This window comes from Sus scrofa, chromosome 13 (genome assembly GCF_000003025.6).
Source record: "Sus scrofa isolate TJ Tabasco breed Duroc chromosome 13, Sscrofa11.1, whole genome shotgun sequence".
Lineage (NCBI taxonomy): Eukaryota > Metazoa > Chordata > Mammalia > Artiodactyla > Suidae > Sus > Sus scrofa.
In genome coordinates, this window is record NC_010455.5 from 182,162,334 (window position 1) to 182,186,526 (window position 24,193).

Genomic DNA, 24,193 nt, shown 5'->3' on the forward strand with positions numbered 1-24,193 from the left:
GTTTGAACCTGCAAGTAGTTTGCAAGTGAAGTGATCACTCAGTTTGCTGCATAAATAGCAGTGTGCAGTATTAAGAAAAAATATCCAGAGACACTGCATGAAACCAAGTGCCTGCCTTTTGTCTTTTACAATTTGTGACTGTTGCATACATCAACACTTGAAAAACTATGCCTCTGAGCAGAGAGGCCCCTTCAGTGTTGCTAGGAAACCCAATAACTGTTTTGTACCATCTTGAGGTTTTAATTCATTTCTCCTGCAACACAATGAAGAATGAAGAATGCAGTTCAATGAAGAGAAGTTCAGTGTTTTGAATATTTTTGGAAAAAGAAATACTGAAAGCCATTTAAAAGTGTTTTTTGTTTTTTGTTTTGTCTTTTTAGGGCTACACCCACAGCATATGGAGGTTCCCAGGCTAGGGGTCAAGTCAAAGCTGTAGCCGCCATCCTTACTCCACAGTCACAGCAATGCCAGATCCAAACCGAATTTGTGGCTTATACCACAGCTCAATGCAACACTGGACCCTTAACCCATTGAGTGAGGCCAGGGATTGAACCCGAGTCCTCAAGGTTACTACTTGGGTTCATTAGTGCTGAACCACATGGGGAACTCCTATCCAGATCATGTTTATACACATGTAACTCTTTTATAAGATACTCTTTTAAAATTAATTTTTATGTATCAAGAAAGAATGGATGATACTGTTACAAAGACAAAGTTACATTTTATTACAATGACTGTAGTATCTCCAATTAGGATTTGAACTTTTACTCATTTAGATGTCTAACTGATTCTTAACTTTTCACTTGATTTTGATAAAATAAAAAACAGAAGATGAGTAACCAGGAAGTTTTCATTGTTTTTTATAGCAAGTTTTCATTCTCACTTATCTGTTCTTGCCTCCATATTTTTGGTCTGTGTCTTGATTTATTTTGGAATGGAATTCTCATTTTGGACTGTACTTGCATGTTATCTTTCCTCATATGTATGGTATTCATACCTAGACAAATTAAATGCCAGCAGCAATTGTAGTATCGATAGACAGGAGACTTCAAGTAGCAGGACCTTCTGGTAAATTAATGCTTTTCTTCAACTTTTCTGAAATTGACCAAACTTATAATCCAGTCACCAATTCTTTTTGTACTAATCTGCAAGGAAGCATAACAAGATAAAGGTACCCACAATTTCTTCTGACCCTAATGGAGCTAATGATTTAATGGCGAAGCAGGGCATGCATTTTAACAATTGATTTAAGGAGTTTCCTGGTAGCACAGCCAGTTAGGATCTGGCGTTGTCACAGATGTAGCACAGGTCAATCCATGGCCCTGGAATTTCCACGTGCCGAGGATGCAACCAAAAAGAAAAAAAAAATCATTTAAAAATATAAGGTAGTGGACTTCCCGTCATGGCACAGTGAAAACGTATCCGACTAGGAACCATGAGGTTGTGAGTTCAATCCCTGGCCTCGCTCAGTGGGTTAAGGATCCGGCATTGCCGTGAGCTGTGGTGTAGGTCTCAGATGCGGCTCAGATCTAGCGTTGCTGTGGCTGTGGTATAGGCTGGTGGCTACAGCTCTGATTCAACCCCTAGCCTGGGAACCTCCATATGCTGTGGGTGCGACCTCCAAAAAAGACAAAAGGACCAAAAAAACCCCAAGGTAGTATGGGAAGAAAATAAGCTCATCAGTAATAGAAGATGTGACAAAAACCATGGTGCCTACCTGAGTTAACTTCATGATAAAAGTTTATAAAAGGGAAAAAAAAGATAGTATATGTGGAGTGCCAAATAGGTGATACAGATAGAGGAAAGTAAAGTTCTGTGAGCACTCCTAGGAAGACAGAAAAATCATTGTAGGCTAGAGAGGTGGAAGAATGCCTTAGTGAATTAGATAGGAATGGAACTGAGTTTATTAGAAACTATAGAAGGTATTGATTCACTGTAAAAATAAAAATAATGAAAATAAAATAAAAGTTGTGGCTCAGCAGGTTAAGGACCCCATGTTGTCTCTGTGAGAATGTGGGTTCGATCCCTGACCTTGCTCAGTCAGTTAAGGATCTGGCATTGCCACAAGCTGCAGTTTCGGCTGCAGGTATGGCTCAGATCTGGTGTGGCTGTAGCACAGGCCTGCAGCTGCAGCTCCTTTTTTTTTTTTTTTTTTTTTTGCTTTTTAGGGCCACATTTGTGGCATATGGAGGTTCCCAGGCTAGGAGTTGAATCAGAGCTACAGCTGCCAGCCTGTGCCACAGCCATAGCAATGCAGGATCCGAGCTACATCTGACCTACACCACAGCTCATGGCACCACTGGATCCTTAACCCACTGATCGAGGCCAGGGATTAAACCCGAAACTTCATGGTTCCTAGTTGGATTCGTTTCTGCTATGCCACGATGGGAACTCCTGCAGCTCCAATTCTACCCATAGCCTGGGAACTTCTGTATGCCATAGGTGGGCTCTAAAAATTTTTAGAAGCATTTACTCAGAATATTTATTTTTTAACTTAATGTGTTTATTTTTGGCTGCATCCTCAGCCTTTGGAAGTTTTGGGATCAGGGATCAAACTCTCACCACAGCTGTAACCAGAGCCACAGCAGTGAAAACATCAGATCCTTAGCCCCACTGAGCCATGAGTGAACTTCCAGGTGATTGAATATTAAGAGCAATAGTTGCAATTATATAATTATATATATATAAATATCAAATCATACCATTTAAAATAAAAATGTGGACATGAAATGGAGATTGCAGTAGTATGCACTTAAGTGGGGGTGGTAAGTAGTCCATTTGGGCAGATGCAGTGGTTTTGGATGGTGTAGCATCGATCTTTGTTGTTTAATAAAACCACCCAAACTTTAGAGGCTTAAAACAAACTCATGTGTTCATGATCCTGTCTAGGCTCATTCCTGGGGCTGCAGGTAGCTGGTGTGGACTGGGCTAGTGTTCTAGGGTGGCTGCATGTTGGGTACTGGTAGCTGTTGGTCAGATGCCTCAGTTCTCTCTTGTGTGGTTCACATGGTGACAGACAGCTGGGGTCCTTGAGGACTGGAGTGAGAGAAGCAGCAGCACCTCTTGAAGCCTAACCTTGGAACTGGCACAGCAGCTCTCAGGCTACATTCTTTTGGTGGCCAAAGCTGGTCAGCCTCTGATTTAGAGGAGGATATGCAGAGTCTGTGTCCAGTTGTAATTTGCTATGTGCTGAGTGTACTTAAATGTGATAAAAGTTTAGGATGGTGCCTGAATATAAGTGGTCTCAAATTTCATTCTCAATATTGGCTTCAACTCTATTAACATTTTACTACCACTGATAGTCCACGTGTAAGGGCTAATGGAAAGGATCATGTGATGACTAATAATATAATTCTTTGTTTTGGTTTGTTCCATTGGAATTTATCATTTGAAAACCAGCGTCAAAATCATCATATGGATAATTAGAACTGGCTTTCCTTTTAATTTTGCTCTGTGTTTATTTTTATAGTGTGAGTAAGTGGGATGGGAAGTGGGGGGAAGAGAGGCAGGCCCCATGTATCCTAATCTTAGTGTTTTGGGCTTCTTTCAGTCATCACTCAGCCCTGAAGGTCAGGGTTGGGTGCTATAGAAGTCCAAAAGGCAGGGCGATAAATGGAAAACAGCATGTTCATTTGAAACTTCAGATCTGCAGGTGTTACACATAAGAAAATCTTGGGTGATCATAAGGAAAACATACAATGACAGGCCAGTGTTTGCAAACTTTTATAATGTAAATGGTAAAAAAAAGAAAAGAAAAGGTTTTGTGGAGTTACCATTGTGGATTAGCAGTAATGAACCTGACTACTATCCAGGCGTGTTTGATCCTGGCCCTGCTCAGTAAGTGAAGGATCCAGCATTGCCAAGAGCTGAGGTGTAGGTTGCAGATGCATTGTGGATCCTGTGTTGCTGTGGCTGTGGCTGTGGTGTAAGGTGTGGTGCAGGCCAGCAGCTACAGCTCTGATTCAACCCCTAGCCTGGGAACTTTCATATACTTCAAGTGCAGCCCTAAAAAGACAAAAAAAAAAAAAAAAAAAAAGAAGAAGAAGCTTTTGTGTGGTAGTTCATTTACAGACTAAATTTGCATTTAATATAAGCTATTGGCTCTTCAAACTGCAACCTCTTAAGACATAAATAGTGAACAGACCTACTTTTATATGTGAATTGATGATTAAACTTGTTACTTTTTTCTCTTAGGTAAGAAATAGCATCATTTTGCTCACAGTTTATATCTGTTTTCTTTGCATATAAAATACTAGTTTTGTTGTAGGAAACCCTTAGTCCCAAGGAGGAGACTTTTTTTTTTTTTTTTTTTTCCAATTCTTACAGAGTTGCAGTGGGTTTAAGCCATCTCTCTCACGAACTTAGTTGGAAGAACTACATTGGAATTTTCGTTTGGGGCTCAGGACATCTATTTTTGCTTTTATAGTGTTTTTAAATGTCATTCAGCATTAATTCTCTCTTTAAATGTGATCTAAATGGAAATTTCATAGAACTTGAGAATAAGTTAGGAATTTTAAGATGTCTTTTAAAAACTGGTATAAATATATCTGACTATTTTTCAAAAGGGAAATAAATCGGAAGGGATAAACAATAAGATATGCCTTAAAGATAATATTGAGGTCAACTTTTGGGGACATTTTAAAATATGTAAATAGGAGTTCTCATTTGTGGCTTATTGGGGTAAGGATGAGGATTTGGATTTGATCCCTAGCATTGCTCAGTGGTTAAGAATGTGATGCCATAAGCTGTGGTGTAAGTCACAGATGCAGCTCAGATCCAGTGTTGCTGTGACTGTGGCATAGGCCTAAGCTGCAGCTCTGATTCCACCCCTGGCCTAGGAACTTCCATGTTCTGCAGGTGGGGCATTAAAAAAAATAAAAATACATAAATTGACAGTGTTTCCTGTCTTTTTGAATTGTCATCAAAATTTATTGCTTAGAAATATTTTTAAGCATTCAATAAAAGATACAGAATCAAATTAATAAAAATTTGGAATTGAAGCCTTGGCAGAAAACATGTCAGTTCATCAGCATATGCCCCACTGATGGAAGTTTGCAGTGTGTTCCTGGCACCACGGCAAGTGTGAATTAATGTGGCTTGGCCTTGGATTAGTAGGACATAACTTACCTTCCAGAGACTCTATCCAGGTTCAGTGTTTTTTTTTTTTTTTTTGCCACACCCATAGCTGCGACCTGTGCCACAGCTGCTGTACCTTAACCCACTGCACCAGGCCAGGGAACAAACCTGTGCCTCAGCAGTGAAACAATACCGCTGAGCCATATCAGGAACTCCAAGCCAGGTTCAGTTTTAAACATCTGCTTGGATAATAGAAATCCTCTACTAGGTTCTTATATTTTATATATTTCATATAAGAATGCTGGTATTCCACACAATGTTGGGAAGTTGCCAGGGCTCTGAAAGGAAATTGTATTGAATAAGATGGATGGTAATACTGTCATTCCATTTCTACAGAGGCACAGACCTAAAACCTGGGGACGGCTGAGTTGGAATTTCATTGTTCTGGTCCCAAATAAAAATCCAGTTTGTACTGCATCCTGCACTGCCTCTGACCAGCTGAGCTGTGCTGAGTGTGCTGCCAGCCTGAGAGCAGGGGTTCAGTCCATGTACATGTTTCATTTTCTAGATCTCACCAGAAGTTTGAGTATCACTACTCCTGAACAGATGATTGAAAAGGCCAAAGGGGAAACTGCCTATTTGCCATGCAGATTTACCCTGGGTCCAGAAGACCAGGGGCCGCTGGACATCGAGTGGCTGCTGTCACCAGCTGATAATCAGAAGGTGGATCAAGTGGTAAGTGCCGCTCACTCAGCAGATGTTGGGGAACAGGTGCCTGTCACTGTGCTGAGCACATAGGTGGGGGATGTGGGGAGCTATGAAAAAGTCCTAGACTTCTTAGGCTTATGGTCTAGGTGAGGAAGGCAGTCCCTTTGGTAGAAAGGAAGGCCACATATGTAACGGAGTAAAATGGATGAGTGACCTATGATTTCAGAAGAAGAAAAGGTCACTAGACTTCTTAGAGAAGGCTGCAGGGAAGAAGACGACCTTGTGAACATCATGAAAAGCTGGATTTGGAAATGTGTTTAAGTCAGGGAGGAGGGGAGGGGTATATACAGCCGGCATGACAGTGTGGCAGAAATATCATTGAGGTGTTAGCAGACAGTGAGTGAACGAGGCTTGGTGAAAAGTTAGGTCGAATTGAATTTTTAAGTTTCACACAAGGATGCTATTATCAATGTAAGGTCAGGTCTAACAGTGTGATGTAGGTGCATACTATTACAGAGTCTGTTTTCTGTATTTTTTCAAATTAAATGTCCTGTACAATGAATTTCTTTCTTTTTTTGTCTTTTTTTTTTTTTTTTTTGTCTTTTTTCCATTTCTAGGGCCGCTCCCGAGGCATATAGAGGTTCCCAGGCTAGGGGTCTAATCGGAGCTGTAACAGCTGCCGGCCTATGCCAGAGCCACAGCAACACGGGATCCAAGCTGCGTCTGCAACCCACACCACAGCTCACGGCAACACCGGATCCTTAGCCCATTGAGCAAGGCCAGGGACTGAACCTGCAACCTCATGGTTCGTAGTTGGATTCGTTAACCACTGCACCACAACAGGAACTCTGTGTGCAGTGAATTTCTTAGAAAGCAAATACCAGTTGGCCCACCGTATCTGCGGATTTTGCAACTGTGAATTCAACCGATTGTGGATTGAAAATATTTGGGGAGTTCCCCTGCTGGCTCAGTGGGTTAAGAGTCTGGTGTTGCTGCTGCTATGGCTCAGGTTGCTGCCATGGTGTGACAAGGGTTTTGATTCCTGAGTCAAGAACTTCTGCAACTGCAGGTGAGGCCAAAAATAAATAAATAAATAAAATATTTGGAAAAAAAATTTGCAGAAAATTCCTTAAAGTGAAACTTGAATTTCCCACATGCCATTAATGGTTTACATAACATTTACATTGTATTAGGTATTATAAATCATCTAGAGATGATGTAACGTGTATGGGAGGCTACATGGGGTTGTATACGCAAGTACACCATCTTATGTGACGGACAAGGGACCTGAGCGTCTGTGGACTTTGGCATCTGAGAAGGGGAGAGGGAAAGGGAGGACGTCCTGGAACCAACCCCCCATGGATACAATTACAAAGAAATAAGAGCCTAATGTAGAAAACTTAGAAAGCCAAAAGTAGCACAAAGGATAAAAATTGCCCTGTAACCTTGTTACCTAACTAGGTACCTTTGCCCAACATGCAGCAAGACGAGAAACTCAGAGTTATTCACAAGACAGCCAGGTGAGGACATAGAACAGATCTCACATCTGCCTCCCCTGGGACTAGGGCTTGAGATACTTAGGAAATAAAGAAGCAGGTGGTCTTAGGCATGGGGAAAGGCGAAGTAATTGCTGTGCACAGGGATTGAAAATATTTGGGGAGTTCCCCTGGTGGTCTGAGTTCCATGCTTTTTAATGAGATGCATGTTCAGAAATGGAGGCACTTAGCATGATCTGAGGGTGGAGTTTTCAGCCCACTGACATCAAAAGGTCATTCACTGGACACCTGCCTAGACTCAGTTTTAAGGTCAGTGGTCCCAACTTAGCTAGCTTAAACTGGACAGGAGTCAAAAATAATTAAGGCAAACTTGGTCAGTGAAGGCAGGGTACAAGTAGAGGCATTTTACTTAACAAGCTGTTATATGTGCTTCTGTAAGACAAGCTCAAAGACTTTTTGTTGTAACCAGTTTTTTGTTAACCCTATGGGGCATGGTTTCAACCTCATCTCCAAATATGTACTTCACACTTTGCCTTTTTCTTTTTCTTCTTGTGGCACCGATGGCATATGAAAGTTCCTGGGTCAGGGATCGACCTGTGTCTCTCAGCTCGGGCAACCACTGTGCCAGGCCAGGGATCAAATTGGGAACCCAAGTCAGATTCTTAACACACTGTGCCCAGCAGGAACTCTGCACTTTACCTTTTAATGGTACCAGAATATTTAACTTAATTTAGAATGCTTCATATTAGATTCATCTGACATATTTGATTAAAAAACAATCAATGTTGGAGTTCCCATCATGGCTCAGGGGTTAACGAAGTCCGACTAGGAACCATGAGGTTGCGGGTTCAATCCCTGGCCTTGCTCAGTGGGTTAAGGATCTGGCTCTGCCATGAGCTGTAGTGTGGGTTGGAGACACGGCTCGGATCCCACATTGCTGTGGCTGTGGCATAGACCAGCATCTACAGCTGCAGTTGGACCCCTAGCCTGGGAATCTCCATGTGCCACAGGTGCGGCCCTAGAAAAGACAAAAAGACCAAAAAAAAAAAAAACCAATGTTAATTAGTAAATTATATTAGGCCAAGGAGAGAAAAACGAGTTCAAACATTTGGAGGGGAATATTATAATAAATCTATATGGAAGGGAAATTTTATTTTTACTTACGGTCCATATTAAAGAAGGGATGACTGTCTCAGTGCAGCTAGGTACTTAACTTTTTGGCAAATACAGGCAGTCTCTGCATGATGTATTTGATGGAAAAATTTAAGGTGCTTTCCCAAGCTGTAAATGATGGGGGCCACTCCCTCCAAGAATGTACCTGTCTTGAGTCTGGTACTAGAACTTCCTTCTCTCCCCCTAAGCAGAATAAATTGAGCCTGACTCATCCTATCTACTCAGCCCAGATACCCTGTCCACTCCCATCTTGCTCCTCATTCCAGTGAAGAAGCAGTGCCAGGCTTCTAGCTCAGGTCCTGCCCACCCCTCACTCCCTGGCCCATCAGTGCCCATCCCCCTTTAGAGTCCAGGACTCTGGTTCCATGATTAAGATGCATGAATGGAAAGCAGGGTCTTAAGCACTTCTGGCTTAGGACTCATGGATGAAGCCCTGTGACAAGGTGTCTCTTGGGATCAAGAAGTACAGTGTGCCCTGTAGCCTCATGCTTCCATTCATGGAAGGAGAACCCAAGGACCTCTGCGCTGAGTGGGAGGCTGAGTCTTGCTGCTTACAGGACATATGAGATGAGTGTGAAATCATGAATTGGGCTTAAGTGTCCATTTCTGGGTTAAAAACCTAAACTCTAACCTAAAACACAGTAAAACAAGACTAAAAGAAGGGTTAGGGAGAGATTGATACAGAAGAGGAGCTTATATCGAATTTCGGCTACATTATTATAGTGCTAGCTAAATCTTTATTTCGATATTTTTAAGGAAGCAGGCAGTGCAGTGGGGGACTGGGCTGGAGGGATTTCCATCCTCATTCCCTGTGTGGTCCCTTTCGTCAGCAGACAGCTACCATGTACTGTTCATTTACTGTATGCTGGGTGGTGGTTTACATACTTTAACTACATATACTTATTTAAGCCTTGAAACACCCCAGAATGAGAATCATACATGTGAGGAGGAGGAAATTGAGGCTTATGGATGTGAAGGAACACGCCCAGCTGGCAACAGACAAACTGGGGGGGTCTTTGCACTATCGTGTACTGCCTTCCGTGTTTCATAAGCTTCTGTTCCCTCATGTGTAAAACAGGAACAAGTACACGTACCTGTCAGGATTTGGATAAGAATTCTCTGAATTATTGTATGCATCGACGTTTTGCAAGCCTGTAATCCTACAGCAATGTTTGTAAAGTCAGCATATAGTGCCAGGCCAAACGGATCTGGTTTGCATCTCAGCTGTGTGATTCTGGGAGAGCTGATCTGTGACAGCCACTGCTTTCCTCAGGTTAAAGGTTAAATGTGCACTCAGAATTGCCTAGTAAATGTTACTTCCCCATTTCCTAATTTCTGTTTATAAGATTGTTTTCATGGGAAAATACTAAGATAGTTTACAAAAATGGCTGGCTGTGGGGACACATTTGTCAGGCCCTCCTTGAAAGATGACTAAAGTGTATATGTGGCAAAACGAGGGATTGAAAGCACAATGGATTGAACTTTGGCTTTTTGCCACAAGGGAGCCCATAGTTTAATACAGAGGAGGAGACACAGTCTCATTTGAGGAGTTTTCAGTGTTGCTGTTGACAAGCGAGTGTGGGGAGAAAATGGAGCAAATAAAGTGATGGCTTGTGTTTACAGAGTAAGTCAGCTGTGGACCCTTCAACTGCTTCTTTTATTTACGTAGCAAACTAGTATTGAGTGCTTCCTCAGTGCAGGCACTTTCAATGTGTAAGTAAAGAGTCTGTAGTGAATTAGGCGTGGGTCAGCACATAGGGGAGGTGGTAATAGGAGAACCTGAGTCCATGCCCTGGAGAAATTCCTACAGATGGCACTGATTCTGATCTTACGGTTCATAATAAACATCTCAGATAAAAGATTATTTCCAGGATGTTGGCTGTGGTTGGGTTTTCTGATTATTATTTGAGTTTGGTACTAGTACTCTTTGCCCTTTGGCTCTCAGATGACTAGAAGGGAGGATTTCATTAATGAATGAAAAATCATTAAATGTGTTAAATCAGTATTAGTCATAGTTGGAGATGATTAACTTTTCTGAGTCAAGTTTAACAGAATTCTTCTCTAAATCTAGTCTTTAGTTACTTCCATCAAAGCCTGTAACGGTGGTTCGGCAAACTCTGGAGTTAGGAAGGGTCTTTGTTCTTAGTAAGCAAATGTTAATCGAAGGGTTTTGTTAACCTGGCTGGGCACACATATCTAAACAGGTTTATGATTTTATCTGTCAGAGTCTAGAACATTAAGTGCCCTCAACTTAGTATATTAAGACAAAAATACTGTCTTCTTAGAAATATTTATTTTTTTGACCTCGGAAGTTCCCAGGCCAGGGATTGAACCCATGCTATAGCAACAACCCAGGCTGTTGCGGCGACAACATTGGATCCTTAACCCAGTGAGCCACATAAAACCCCTGTTGTCTCTGTGTGTGTGTGTGTATGTTTCAATTCTACAGGTTCATTAGCATAAGCCCTTTCTGGAGAGTTGTGGTGGTTTGTACCTGATTTTATGTGATTGAATGACATACTGCATCCTCTGAGGCAGCTGAGAAATAGAGTGTTGTCTAAGAATTCACAAATCCATGCTCCGTCCAATCTCACCAAATGGCTCTCTGCTGGAGGGCTGTATTACTTAAATCATGGGAGTCTTAGTTTTGCCATTTAAACTGACAGTGTGTGACCATACTTATGGATCATACTAGTCTCTTTCCATTTTCTTTTTTTTGTCTTTTTAGGGCTTGCACCCATGACATGTGGAGGTTCCCAGGCTAGGGGGTGAATTGGGGCTGAGGCTGGTGGCCTACACCACAGCTCATGGTAATGCCAGATCCTTAACCCACTGAATGAGGCCAGGAATCGAACCTGTGTCCTCATGAATACTAGTCAGATTTGTTTCCACACAGTACCGTGGTGTATTCAGAGCTCCTTTAATGAGGGGCTCTTGCTTGTTTGTTTTTTCCTTATCTTATTTTGGTTTTCTTTCAGATTATTTTATATTCTGGAGACAAAATTTATGACGACTACTACCAAGATCTGAAAGGACGAGTACATTTTACAAGTAATGATCTCAAATCTGGTGATGCATCAATAAATGTAACAAATCTACAGTTGTCAGATATTGGCACATATCAGTGCAAAGTGAAAAAGGCTCCTGGTGTTGGAAATAAGAAGATTCAGCTGACAGTTCTTCGTAAGTTATTTGTGTTAACGTTTCTTGTTAATTGGGTGAGTGGTCACAGTACCATAGTAGTGACATTTATGTGAGACAAAGCTTAGTTTTTTAGAAGAATTATTGTAAACATTTGATGTTAATTCCAATGTCTTCAAATAGGATAAAATATAAAGGTAGCAAATTTGGGGAGTAGGAAAAAATAAGTGACCGTCGTGGCATGGTGGAAACAAATCTGGCTAGGAACCATGAGGCTGTGGGTTTGATCCCTGGCCTCGATCAGTGGGTTAAGGATCTGGCATTGCCGTGAGCGGTGGTGTAGGTCACAGACGCGGCTCGGATCAGTTGTTGCTGTGGCTGTGGTGTAGGCTGGCAGCTGTAGCTCCAATTCAATCCCTAGCTTGGGAACTTCCCTATGCCACAAGTGTGGCCCTAAAAAGCAAAAAGAAATTTAAAAAATGAAAAAATAAGTGACCACTTTTGTGAAATTTATGCAAGAGTTTGAAAGGAAATAAAGGCATTCTGTGATATGGGAGAAGAACCCTTAGCCAGGAGTTAGGGGATCCAGTCATTTCTCATTGTCTTCAGGTTTTCCCTGAGAATTAAATAGAACCACCTCATTTCAAAATGGGCTTCAGCCTACATTTTTTTTCTTTTTTCTTTTTCTTTCTGTAGCCACACTTGTGGCTTATGGAAGTTCCCAGGCTAGCAGTCAAATTGGAGCTGCACCTGCTGGCCTATGCCACAATCACAGCAACTCCAGATCCTAGCCACATCAGTGACCTACTGCAGCTTGTGGCAATGCTGGATCCTCAACCCACTGAGAGAGGCCAGGGATCTGAACCCACATCCTCATGGATGCCAGTTGTTTTCTTAACTTGTTGAGCCACAATGGGAACTCTTCAGCCTACATTTTTGAAATATAAAAATAATTATTAAATCTCTATGTTGTCTCAGTTCAAAATTGTTACATATGCTTTAAGTTTTTTCTTTTCTTGGGGGGAGGGTGTGTACCCGCAGCATAGGGAGGTTCCCAGGCTAGGGATTGATCGGAACTGTAGCTGCATGCCTATTCCAGAGCCACAGCAATGCTGGATCTGAGCCACATCTGAAACCTACACTGCAGCTCATGGCAACTCGATCTCCAACCCACCAAGCAAGGTCAGGGATCGAACCCATGTCCTCATGGGTGCTAGTCGGGTTCACTAACCACTGAGCCACGATGGGAACTCCTGCTTTAAGGTGTTTCATACTGCATTTCCCATTGAATAAATGAGGTTTCTATGGTGAATAATTGGAGTGTTTAGAGCAGAGGAGATGGAATGTGGCAGAGGGAATATCGAATTGGGGTAAGGCCATTAGCCCTCGTAGTCTTTTAACTTTCCTGATGCTCCCCAGTGGTCTGGTGGTTAGGATCTGCTGCTCTCAAACCTTAGCATCACAGCTTTTCACCCTTAAAGTGAAGCGATTGGACGGATGGTCGCTAGGATGTAGCTCTCCAGGAGCGTTAAGAAGGAAATAAAAGTATGAACTGCTTTGCAAACAAAGACTGCACGGTTATTATCCTTCTCTAGATTCCATGGTCATGTACAAGCACTCTTAACCCCTGCAGATTGAGAAACCCTGAAAGGCATTGTCCATAAGTACACTGGTAAAGTGTTACTGTGGTAGGCTTTACCCAGAGTTACCATGGCTACTGTGTAGAAGATCACAGCTGTCTAGCACTGATCTGTACAAGTAAATCCCCCTGAGGCCCAAGGTGTCAGGTTTGGGGGATACTTGGGGACCCACTTTATGTGGGAAATGCTGATTGCTGGCATTGCCTACCATACCCCTGGAGAGAACTCATCTGGACAGGTCTCCCCCACATCAGCTTTTACTTCACCCCTTCTGTTTCAGACAGCTGATTAGGGGTTCAGTGTGTTGGGTTCCAGGCTCATTCTAAGTGTCATTCTCTTCTGAAGAATGAACATCAGAGCAGGTAGATACTGGGAACAAGAATGCCGATTTTTTTTTTTTTTTTGTGCACCCCAATGGCAACTTGAAGGGTTATCTTAGTTGGTATGACAGTCTTCTGACAACATGATTGAGGGGGTGCCCAAAGGGGTCCTGGTGAAAGGCACTCCAAGCTGAGCGGCACTCATTCACAATATTTCCTTTGGTACAAAAGCAAGTGAACCTGAGCAAGGAACCAGGAAAAGGCACATTAGAAATTCTAGCCTTTTGTGTCTACATTCAGCAACGTGGAGTCAACTTTCTTCTCGTGAAGGTGAAAGCAGGTAAAACTTAATGATTTGTCTGAACTCTTATCCCAGACCCAGGCATACATGGAATTATAACCCTGACTATATCTTTTTAAAACACTACTCTCCGGAAGCATTGAATTATGGTATATATGGAATTTTAACTGGTTCTTGATGTACCAGTGGATTATATGTGTTTATCAGGATTAATTATTATGAAATCCCTGTTTGGGGCTGGTACGCTGGGAGGAATGCAGTTGGCCCATGCTCCCGGAAGAGGTGCAGACAGGGTGTGTGTGTGTGTGTGAGAGTGTGATCTGTAGAATCAGCCTCTGGCCAGGCACACTTGAGGCAGCAGCCATGACTGTTTGGGCAGAAGGAAAGGCTTTTTACATTAAACCTCACACCTCAGCCTGCCTGTGTGGGAAGCACTGACACAGTAAACTCCTTTTGTTAGCTCTGTGGGGGATCAGCATGGCCAAGCAAGCCCTGAATTCAAACCAAGGAGGGAGGGAGGGATTGATGAGGGGTAAGAGGAGGGAGAGAGGGGGAAGTGGTTCCTGAAGGGAAGTGGGGATGACTAATACCCTGAGCTGGTGAGGCTGTCTTGAGGAGAGAGCTGGAGGAGAATTTCTTTCTGTCTCTCTCTCATGTTTTCAGATGAGTTTCTCATTCTGGAGAACATACCAGAAATTTTTCTTGAAAATTTAAGCTGGACAGAAACTTAATTTGTTCTTTTTTTTTTTTTCTCTGAAAATCCTGTTTAGATAATCTGGAGAAAAAATTAAATAAAGTGCCCTCTAGGGACTAGACTGAGGGGCAGTCCAGTGGCGCTTTCACTTGGTTCACCGTTAGAGACCCTGCCTGATACTTTGATAGGCTTGTGGGAAATCTGAAGATGCCACCGTGGTGTTCACAGGAATGAAAGCTCTTTCAGTGAGCTATGGGTGCCATGCATCTGGGGACCAGGGTGACCGACTGTTACCTGCCTGGGGGTGAGGGGTGATGTGCTGCTATCACTTGCTCCATTGCTTGGGCCCCTCGTGCTCCTGCAGCTCCACCAGATGTACATGTGCATGCAGCTCAGTAAAGAAGATGAAAGGGGGTGAGGATAGCAAAGGGAACTGATATCGGGTTAATATGGTGGCCACATATTACCAGCACCTCCTGTGAAAAAAGCCTGTTGTTGAGACCTTTCGGTGTAAGACAGGGTTTGTTTGCACAGGAGAGTGGGTGCAGCTAATTTTCCTAGGTGTTCAGGGTGCACTCAGACCACACCCACATCCCCAGAACACAGGACAACAGTGTGTGTGGTGACTCGGTCAACATTGCAATTTTTTCCCCCACTTTTTATTCTGAAATAATTTTAGTTCTATAGACAAGTTGCAAAACTACCAGAAGATTCTTGACAGTATATCCATTATCTCATTCCTCCTGATGTTTACATTTTGCAAAATCATTGTATAATTACCCAAACCAAAAAGTTAATGTTGGGACAATACTGTTAACTAAACTGGAGGCCTAATTTGAATTTCACAGCTTTCCATTAATGCTCTTTTGTGCTGGGATCAAGTCTAGGGTCCACCCTGCATTTATGTCTCCTGAGTCTCCTCCAGTTAATGTCAGAGGGACCATGGTGTCCTGTCCCTTTGTTAATGAGGCCCTGATGTGGAGGGATGATGGTGCAGTACGTATGGAGCACAGCGTTATTGAATTGGTGGGACACCGACCAAGTACAAGTTGATGGTCGTGTACCCTTAACTGAGAAGGAGCGTTATTGAATTGGTGGGACACCGACCAAGTACAAGTTGATGGTCGTGTACCCTTAACTGAGAAGGACAGTTTAGTGGCTCTGCTAAAGATCAAGAGGGCAATGCTCTGAGGACAATGGCCAGGTATCCCTGAACACCAGACCAAAGAAACATTCCATGGGAAGACTTTATCTGTGTTCCCTTGTGGTTTTATCTTTCTTGCAATCCAGCACAATGCCATGGATCAGGAGTTAATCTTCCCCATGTTACAGTGGTTGAGGTTGGCCTTTAAAAGACTTTCACTTTCTCCTCACTCCTAAGCAACACTCAGAACCAGTGTTGGTAAAATCTTGTTCTGTTGAGGAAGGAATATATTGAAATCTCAAACTCACTGGGACCCTGAGTTTCCTGAGCAGCCACCTTCAGTAACTGCCCATTATGGAATATCTTTGGTATATGGGAAAGGGGCATTTTCAGTGGAAAAGATGAGGGTTAAGGTCAGAATGCTGTACCGCCAGTAGATGTTTGATGTCCAAAGCATTGCTTCAATACCTCACTGCTAGTTTATGTAATAAAGGATTTATTGGTAGTTTGAAGAAATGGAGAATGTAGCTCATTTCATTGAAGACTCAGAGCATGAAATAATGTACAAAACTGATTTAAAACCCAACTAATGTAATCTCCAGGGCAATATGATCAATCTTAAAAAGAAACAGATTTGCTTAGCAAAGTCAACAACACAGGTGAATCCATCTGTTGATCCTTATTAAAAAGTACCAGTAGTGGGAGTTCCCATCGTGGCTCAGCGGAAACGAATCTGAGTAGTATCCATGAGGACGCAGTGCAGGTTCAATCCCTGGACTCACTCAGTGAGTTAAGGATCCAGCGTTGCCGTGAGCTGTGGTGTGGGTCGCAGACGTGGTGAAGGCCAGCGTATAGTTCCTACACAACCCCTAGCCTGGGAACCTCCTTATGCCGAGGGTGTGCCCCTAAAAAGACACACACCAAGAAAAAGGTACCAGTAGTAACAGATGAAGGGGAGAAATCCAAATTATCAAGAAATGTGTGAAGAAATAAGATCATGATTGACAACCTTAGTTAAAGATGCTGCACTGGATATGACAAACCCTTTCGGCCAGATTTGGAAAAGAGTTTTGACACTTAGGGAGCTAAACATCCACTTACTTTATGTGACAAAGGAAACCATACCAATATTTATAGGAGTATTCAAGCAGTGGTGTTCATAACAGTGCAACACTGTAAAGCCCATTCACATTCATTCTTCGTAGTGAAAGAATAAAAGCCCATCTAGGACTGGAAAGAATGAAAGTTAAGTCAGAACAAGGAAGGAAAAAGCAGCCTTGCCATTTATCAGACTGGGAGGACATGCGGATTGAGCCAGTTACAGGCTTTCTAGGGAATGTTCTTCCAAGGTCTTGGAGCATTATCAGCTCTGGGTACTGCTGTCTCCCACTCCAGCTGCCAGACCCACTTTGCACTGCTCATCTTTACAGAGGGGCTCGGGGTGCTAAATGCCCCTCATCCCCACTGTAATCCCCCCTTCTTTGAATCCTGCCTCAGATTCAGAACTGATCTCTGCCTCTTTCAGACTCTTCTCGGAACCCTTCAGAGTCCCTCTCCCTGGTCCAGTGACACTCCTCGGCTTCCCCAATGCCTTCCTCACTGGTCAGCCTGAATTTTACAGACTACGCACTGCTCCCAGTCAACTTAGCTACTAGGCTTTAGCCGTAGCCCCCAAATGGAACAGCAGTGTTCATCAATACACGCATGAACCAGCAAACTTAGGTTATAATCAGTGGGTTACAACTCGGCAGTAAAAAAGAACAAACTACTGATATCTGTACAATGACATGGATCAATTGGAGCAATCTTAGAAGCCTTACAATGAGTAAAAGAAGCAAAATCATGCACTGTGTTATTCCATTTATATGACTCAAGAAGAACTAATCTATAACAATAGAGATTTGATCAGTGGCTGTCTGGCACCAGGACTGGAGGGGGAGCCGCTGCAGCCAGCACGAGGGAACTTGCTTGGGAGAGGGTTGGAGTGGTGCTTTAACAAGCGTGTGTGGAAAGTGATCAGCCTGTGTGGGTAGAATGTGTTCATTTTACAGTGTGTATGTTATCTCTTAATGCAAGTCAGGAAAAGCGAATGAAATGCCAAGGTGTTAACCTAGGGTCGAGGTGGGTTGCAGGTCGTGGGGTTGGTGGTGGCTCTAAACAGTTACCCAGAGAAACCTGGAATATAACCTCAGGTCTGCCTCTTTAGAACTCTGCTCCCTGGATGGTTTGGGGTTGCTGAAAATGTGGAATGTTAATTGGTCCTTCCTGCACTAAGTGACTTGTCCCTCTTACCAGCATTATTATTTATCATAAGCCCCCTGACTGTTAACAGTTGCAGAGGGATGTGACACTGCACACGCCCAGAAGGCCACGTGCTCCCTGAGAGCTACGCTGCGTGTCAAGGTCCAAGTAGAGGAATAGGTCAGGAGTGGAGGGGGAAGCTTCCTCGGGTCTGAAGTAGCCCAGCCCGAGTCATCCTTGCTTTCTTCAGTCGTGCCCCACGGAATGGAGGGGCACAGAGCCGCGCTGAGATGCTGCCTGGCCGCCTCCTGCAGTGGCTGCTTGCCTGAGCTCATTCTTGCCTGTTTTGTGCTGGATAAAGCTGAGTAAACTGATGTTGCCAACCAATTGTAGGCTTTCAGTCTTGTGCCCGCCGACCCCAGGACCACCTGATACTGACTCAGTGCTTGTGCGGCATGCTGTGTGTTTAGTTGTTACAAACGTACATTCCATTCTCTTGTATAAATTTGTAATTTATTTTCTTTTCTCAGTTAAGCCTTCAGGTACAAGATGTTATGTTGATGGATCAGAAGAAATTGGAAATGACTTTAAACTAAAATGTGAACCAAAAGAAGGTTCACTCCCATTACTATATGAATGGCAGAAATTGTCCAATTCACAGAAGCTGCCCACCTTGTGGTTAGCAGGTACTGCTGATTATACAGTTTGAACGGTTTGTGCAAGTATGTGTAGATTTTAAAATCCCTAAATACCTTCCCTTTTCTGGACAGAGCAATCAGTACTCCATGAGAATTAGTGTTTCATAATGACAGCTTAGTGTCATGTGGTATTAATGAAGAGATATTTTTATAATGATCAGCCTTGAGGATGTTACAATTGGTATATTGATGGAAACTGTTCATTGTCTTAAGTTCATTGTCACCACAGGAGTTGGATCTTGAGTGTTTTGCCTGGATTCATGTCGAAGATAAGGTTATTTACCCCTGGCATGTCTATAAAACAAAACACCTATGTGAAGCTACCCAGAAAGATTCAAACTGGTTAAATCCATTATTTTTTGGGCACACCCACGGCATATGGAGGTTTCCCAGGCTAGGGGTTGAATTGGAGCCGTAGCTGCCTAGCTGCCGGCCTACACCACAGCCGCAGCAACGCCAGATCCAAGCCGCGTCTGCAACCTACACAACAGCTTATGGCAACGCTGGATCTTTAACCCACTGAGTGAGGCCAGGGATCAAACCTGCGTTCTCATGGATCCTAGTCAGATTTGTTTCTGCTGAGCCACAGTGGGAACTCCCAAATTGGTTAGGTCTGACCACTCCTCTGCTTGTTATAATTGACCTGTTATTCAAACTGATAACCATGCTCCACCCTCCTCCCACCCTCCTCACCCTGATCTTAGGTAGGATTTCTTCCCACCTCAGTTTATTTTTTCAAAACCAAGAGGCCAAATCATATGACCTCTTCTACCTTTCTTTTATGTGTTTCTTCTGTCTGGAGGGATGAAATAGATTTTGCATATCTTGCTGCTGCCCCTAAAGAGCCTCTGTGCTGTGGAATATTTTTTGTCATCGGTGTGGCTGTGCTTCAGCAGAGACTGTGCCTAGCCGAAGGGGTCATGATTACTTTGGCTTTGACGTGAATGAACTAGACGCACAGTTGTTTGCATTCTGGAGACTTGCCTGTGCCTTGTCGAGTTTGCTCTGTATCCAGCTTCAGTTTTTTACGTATTGACCAAGTGGAGTTTGCTTAAAAACTCAGCAATGTGTGACTGTAAAAATAGATTTCATTCCCTCACCCTCCTCTTTCTGCCCATAGAAATGACTTCACCTGTTATATCTGTAAAAAATGCCTCTACTGAATACTCTGGGACATACAGCTGTACCGTGAAAAACAGAGTGGGCTCTGATCAATGCCTGCTTCGCCTGGATGTGGTTCCTCGTAAGTGTCTGTTCACTGTTGTGAAGATGTGTTTCATTATCTTGATACAGCCTCCTTGGCTACAATCAGCAAGTGTGTATTAAGGGCAGGGGGGTGCTAACTTTGAGCAGAGCACTCTGTGGTTTGGTTATTAGCTTGTCTAAGTCATGGAAAGGAAAAAGGTATGACATTTTATTAATAAAAACCTTCATTACTCTACTGACCTTAAGGCAAGAGTTGTCAGATCAACTCTTGTACTATATTTAGCCAATGTAAGTAAGTATAAGCTATTTAGAAATTCTTAAATGCCAGCTAAGATTGTGAGTATTAAAATCTTTCAGTGTGGTTTATTGTTTTTATCCTTGAAATAGAGTACACAGTTCAGAAGAAAGTTGTTTTAGTGGATTTTCCTTCAGACCGGAAAAAGCTAACTGATTTGTCTCTTAAATCAAGAGACAAATTCAATGAAATCAATCTGTCATTGTGTATCATTACCTGCAATGTGACTAGATGAAAAATTTTTTCAACCATTCTTTTTTTAATTCTAGCTTCAAATAGAGCTGGAACAATTGCAGGAGCTGTTATAGGAGTTTTGCTTGCTCTAGTGCTCATTGGTCTTATTGTGTTTTGCTGTCATAAAAAGCGCAGAGAAGAAAAATACGAAAAAGAAGTGCATCATGATATCAGGTAATTAAGTGGCAGAGGAGTTGACTGATGTATACTAAATGTATTATGTCTTTAAGGTGTTAGTTCTCATAATCATCTGAAGCATTTGCCCCTATGAGAATTGGATGAAAGCTTCTTCTCTTTTCCTTAATGTACTGGAAAGCTTATACTTTCAATTTCAAATGTGCAGCTCTAGCCAACCTCCACTGTGCCTCCTTCCCCATTTTGAGACTTACTTGTAAGAACCACTGCAAAATGCTTATCTCCAGACTCTCTGCCTTCTCCCACTAGAGTACAGGCATGAAATTTTCAAAAATGAATTGTTGAGGTTTCAAATAAAAAATCTGATTGTATCAAGTGACACGGGTAGTTAATAATTCTATGGTAATGTGATATTATTTTTTTAAATATTCTAAAATATTTTTCTAAATATTTTAAGATTCTGGTAAATCTTAACTAGAAATGCACATTGGATTGGATTATAGAACTTGTAAAAATAACAACAGAGGGTCAAACTGACACCCAGGAAATTGACATTTGATGGGTCTAGGATCTGGACATTTGTATTTTAAAATGCACCAGAAGTGACTCATATATATTCCATGTCAGTGCGTGGTATGAAAATTCTTATGCCTAATTCTCACTTTTTTCAAACTTAAATCTGCTCAAAGTTTTCAGCTGAAGTCTTAGATGAGTAACTTTCATAATAAAAAAGATATTTTACCTTGTTCTTTTTTTTTTTTTGATAGAAATATCTGTAGATGTTGCTTTATCGACTATTAAGTGTTATTACATGACTCTGACCAGATTATCTTTGTCTGTGATACTAGAATATGAAAACATTTGAGGTTTGTTCTTTGTAACACAGCATTATGGAACTATGTACTTTTAATTTTTTAATTTTTTTTGTCTTTTTGCCTTTTCCAGGGCCGCACCGGCAGCATATGGAGGTTCCCAGGCTAGGGGTCTAATTGGAGTCGCAGCCACTGGCCTATGCCTCAGCCACAGCAACTTGGGATCCGAACCTCGTCTGTGACCTACACCACAGCTCATGGCAATGCCTGATCCTTAACCCACTGAGCAAGGCCAGGGATCAAACCCGAAACCTCATGGTTCTTAGTCAGATTCGTTAACCACTGAGCCACAATGGGAACTCCTGGAACTATGTACTTTTATAACAATCACATTATTATGTGTGAAGGTATAAACTCTGTAAATGATAAATTTGAGATAGATACGTAGTTCACAACATCACACCTTATTGTGCTTGCTTTTTGTGTGTCACACACCCTTCTTTTTTTCAAGGGTCTGGGGGTGGTTCACGCATTGCATGCAGATGTTCTGGGGCCTGGGATCGAACCTGTGCCATGGTAGTGACAATATTGGGTCCTGATCCCACTGAGCCACCAGGGAACTTCCTCACGTACACTTTTATATGCTTAGTGCTTAAATAGAAGATCTTCCTTTCCCCCCATGATTCATAGCTTACATGATTGTAGGTTTCTAGAAACTTGGTCTTTGAGCGCGTATTGTGATCTTTCTAGGGAAGACGTGCCTCCTCCGAAGAGCAGAACGTCCACTGCCAGAAGCTACCTCGGCAGCAACCACTCGTCCCTGGGATCCATGTCTCCTTCCAACATGGAAGGCTATTCCAAGACTCAGTATAACCAGGTACCAAGCGAAGACTTTGAACGCGCTCCTCAGAGTCCAACTCTCCCGCTCGCTAAGGTAGCTGCCCCTAATCTCAGCCGGATGGGAGCGGTGCCTGTGATGATTCCAGCCCAGAGCAAGGACGGGTCCATAGTATAGAGCCTCTGTACCTTCATCTGTGCTCTCCATGTTCCTTTTCTCTTCTCAAAGTATCAACACCTATTCTGTTCTGAATTTTGCTACCAGCCTCAAAATATATCAAAAAGAAGTTCACCAGAAACGGTAAAAACTCCAGGTTTTGTGCAGTTATATTGAAATAGTAAAGGCATTAAAGAAAGTTCTAAGGACAAATTCACCTTCTAAGTAATATATCCTTTAAGAGCTTGATTTTATAGGGTTCTGGGTATCAATACTTCAGTCAGATGTAGCACTTTGAGTGTGAAGTCATAGGTGAAGAAAGAAATTGGTGAACTTACATGCATACCAAGCTGATACTTGAATCATCTGAAAGTGGTACTTTATAGTTTCTACCATTACTTTTAGGTTGCCTTTTTCAATTAATTTATGACCCTGTAATTCCCCTGCCCCCAAATTGGTACAGAAAGATTCATGACAAAAATAGTCACATACATTTATGTTGGTTCTTGTTTTTGCTTCAGTGAAAACTCTAAATGTGTTTAAAGTATCTCTAATAAGTAGAAAACACTACAGTGTTCTAGAAACCACTCGTTCTGAGTCATTCATAAACCTTGTCTATGAAATGACTTAAGTGCTTAATTGATAGGTTGCTCTGGGCAGCAGGGACGTAGTAAGCTCCTTTTTTATGCTAAAATAAAGGAGCATCTGTCTGGTCCATTTGGAAAATTTGCTGTCAGCTACATGTAGTGATGGTAGTAGTGGTGCAATAGTGAGGGTGGACTTTGTTGCCGAGTGTCTTGATGCCTTGAGGCCTGTGCAGGTCTTCAGAACCCTGATTTGCTGTCAAGGATGTGTAGTGTTTTGCAGTTCTCAACCAAATGCTGGCCCTCCACTTTAGGCTATATTTTTCTAGTAAGAAAAAAGTATAACTCATTTATTATCTGACAGTTATAGAATATCTGTAACTCCCTAATTATTGGTTCTAAATTAAAAAAAAAATTTACCCCTGATTTAGTGGGGGTTTGGGGTGGGGGAGGGTTTTTGTTTTTGTGATGGTGTTGCATAGTATATGTTCTAGGAATATACTCTTAAATTTGCCATCTTGAATGCTGTTCCTGGAGGATATTGTCTTCATAAACTTAGAATGATGAAATACACCCTAAACTAGTAAGTGTCCTCCATCAGTTCTGTATTTCAGACTTGGGAGGATGTACCGTTGCTATTGTATGGCCAACACGTCTTGTGTAGTTGCAGAAAATCAAGTTGAGCTTTGAAAAGTTTGTCTTAGTTTTGTGGAAGTGACTTAATCTTAAAAAAAAAAAAAAAAAGGAAAGAAGAAATGAAAGGAGAAGGCGTAAAAGGAATACTCCTACCTGCCAAATGTATTGAATGCTGTCTTAGTAGATGAAAGTGAATTTATTGTATTTCCCTTAAGATTGTGAGGAAGCGTGGATATATAGCATATAGTAGAATGAGCCATCAGTTTCTTTATAGTACATAAGGTTTGCAATAAATTATTTCATTAGCTCTAAAACCTTTTCCCTAGATTTCAGTAGGGAGTTGGTTTCTGTTCATCTCTTTGGGTGCTGTGGTGGTAAATGCTACATTATAAATTAATGTTGGCATGAATTTATGATTAGGCAGAGTATGTATACACTTTTTAATGGTAAACGTAAGCTGAATGTATAGTGAATTAGTGTATAGTTTGACATTTTTGGAATAGGTTTTTAATGTTACATAAAATTTGCTTTTATGCTTGTGTTAACATTTTCATCTGTGCCTTTTGGGTAATTCAGTTTTTATGATGAATTTCTGGTGCCTATGAGCTAGCTATCACCTGAAAGGTGCTTAGAGGTGAAGGTACTGTTCCTAAAAATGCATCACT

General features: G+C 42.1%; 1 protein-coding gene across 2 annotated transcripts in view; it reads left to right on the top strand.

Annotated features, from left to right (window-relative positions):
- CXADR (CXADR, Ig-like cell adhesion molecule) overlaps positions 1-23,644 on the top strand; it is a 51,562-nt gene extending 27,918 nt beyond the window's left edge. For both annotated transcript variants that reach the window (XM_013982543.2, XM_021070833.1), the window contains exons 2-7: positions 5,645-5,811; positions 11,432-11,636; positions 18,465-18,620; positions 19,753-19,875; positions 20,403-20,541; positions 22,065-23,644. In XM_013982543.2, coding sequence (XP_013837997.1) covers positions 5,645-5,811; positions 11,432-11,636; positions 18,465-18,620; positions 19,753-19,875; positions 20,403-20,541; positions 22,065-22,329 — 1,055 coding nt within the window. In that variant the 3' untranslated portion in view covers positions 22,330-23,644. The remainder of the gene's footprint in view (positions 1-5,644; positions 5,812-11,431; positions 11,637-18,464; positions 18,621-19,752; positions 19,876-20,402; positions 20,542-22,064) is intronic.